Source organism: Austrofundulus limnaeus, unplaced genomic scaffold (assembly GCF_001266775.1).
Source record: "Austrofundulus limnaeus strain Quisiro unplaced genomic scaffold, Austrofundulus_limnaeus-1.0 Scaffold137, whole genome shotgun sequence".
NCBI classification, from domain to species: Eukaryota; Metazoa; Chordata; class Actinopteri; order Cyprinodontiformes; family Rivulidae; genus Austrofundulus; species Austrofundulus limnaeus.
Genome location: NW_013952539.1, coordinates 1276225 through 1277546, shown reverse-complemented (window position 1 = coordinate 1277546; position 1322 = coordinate 1276225). Strand labels below are relative to the sequence as shown.

At 34.6% G+C, this 1322-nt stretch overlaps 1 protein-coding gene across 2 annotated transcripts in view; it reads left to right on the top strand.

Moving 5' to 3' along the window:
- The window catches only part of LOC106522804 (paired box protein Pax-7), a gene marked incomplete at its 3' end in the record, with an annotated part of 9717 nt that extends 8539 nt beyond the window's left edge, over positions 1-1178 (top strand). For both annotated transcript variants that reach the window (XM_014015980.1, XM_014015979.1), the window contains 1 exon segment: positions 1050-1178. In XM_014015980.1, the coding sequence (XP_013871434.1) occupies positions 1050-1178 (129 nt within the window).
- Between the last annotated feature and the right edge of the window lie 144 nt (positions 1179-1322).

Below are 1322 nucleotides of genomic sequence, written 5' to 3'. Positions count from 1 at the left end.
TTAAAGTCGTAATATTACGACTTTAAATTCGTAATATTATGACTTTAAACTCGTAATATTATGACTTTATTCTCATAATATTATGATTTTATTCCCGTAATTTAAAAAAAAATCTCGTGTGGCCCTAATACTCCGTCATATCAATAGAATTTGACAGTTCAAATGTATCATTCTTATGTATGAGGATTGCCACACTCCTGCCCTTGCTGGGAATTTAGAGTGAAATAAATGTCCCAACAGGGTTTAGTGTTTTAGCAACTGAGAAAAACTGTATGCTCCTTGTCCTTTTCCTCCTCTCAGTCTAAAGCTAAAGCTCTGATTGCTAAATGTAAATCTATGGGACAGGTGTATGCCCATGTGAGGAGTCGGTGTGCACAGTAGGACAACTTTAGAGTTTTGAATGACAGTGTATTCATTGTGACAACAAGAGATTTTTTCCATGAAATATGTGCCAGAATGCAGAGAATTGTGTGTAGTGTTTTGAAAAAGTGTGTTTTAGAACTGAAATYTGAGTGTAAAGCAGGAACTGTGCTTGTAGTTTAGCAGAACTAGTTRAGAAGGTTGGTGCTTACGTTACATATTGTGGTCGTTTTGTCTCAAGTACCAGAAAATGTGTGGAAACGATTGAGAAAAACGGCGAGTCTTTTATGTGGCGCTGTCACTCAGTAATGTGGTTGTTGTGTTCTCGTGTTATTTACAAATGTTGAGAATCACTGATCATCAGACTTTTTCAGCTGGCAAAATGGTATGGTCCTGGCTGTCACATCAGACTCGTTGCATCAGGTCAGAACTCCTCTTGTCACCTGAACTACACTGCATTTAACAGAGTTTCACAGGTTTTAAAAGTGTTTTTAGAAAGACAAATCAAGTTTTTAAATGCCATGAAATGAAATAAACTTTTATAATAATAATAATAATTATAATAATAATAATAATTATTATTATTATTATTATTATACAGTAGATGTTCAGCCTTTTACTGACTGACGACGTGTGTATTAAAATGATTTATACAGTATGTTTAATTCAAATTGTGTATATTTTTGCAGTGAGTTCAATCAGCCGTGTACTTCGAGGTCATTTTGGAAAAAAAGATGAAGACGAGGAATGTGAGAAAAAGGACGAAGATGAAAAAAAGAGAAGCAAACACAGCATCGATGGAATTCTCAGAGACAAAGGTAAGAATGACGAAACAAACCTGTTTTCTATTTTCTTTGTGTCTAGTTCACACACACACACACACACACACACACACACACAACATTGTGAATTTGTTTAAGGGACATTGAGAGAAGGTTAGCTTTTTATTAAACACTACTTGA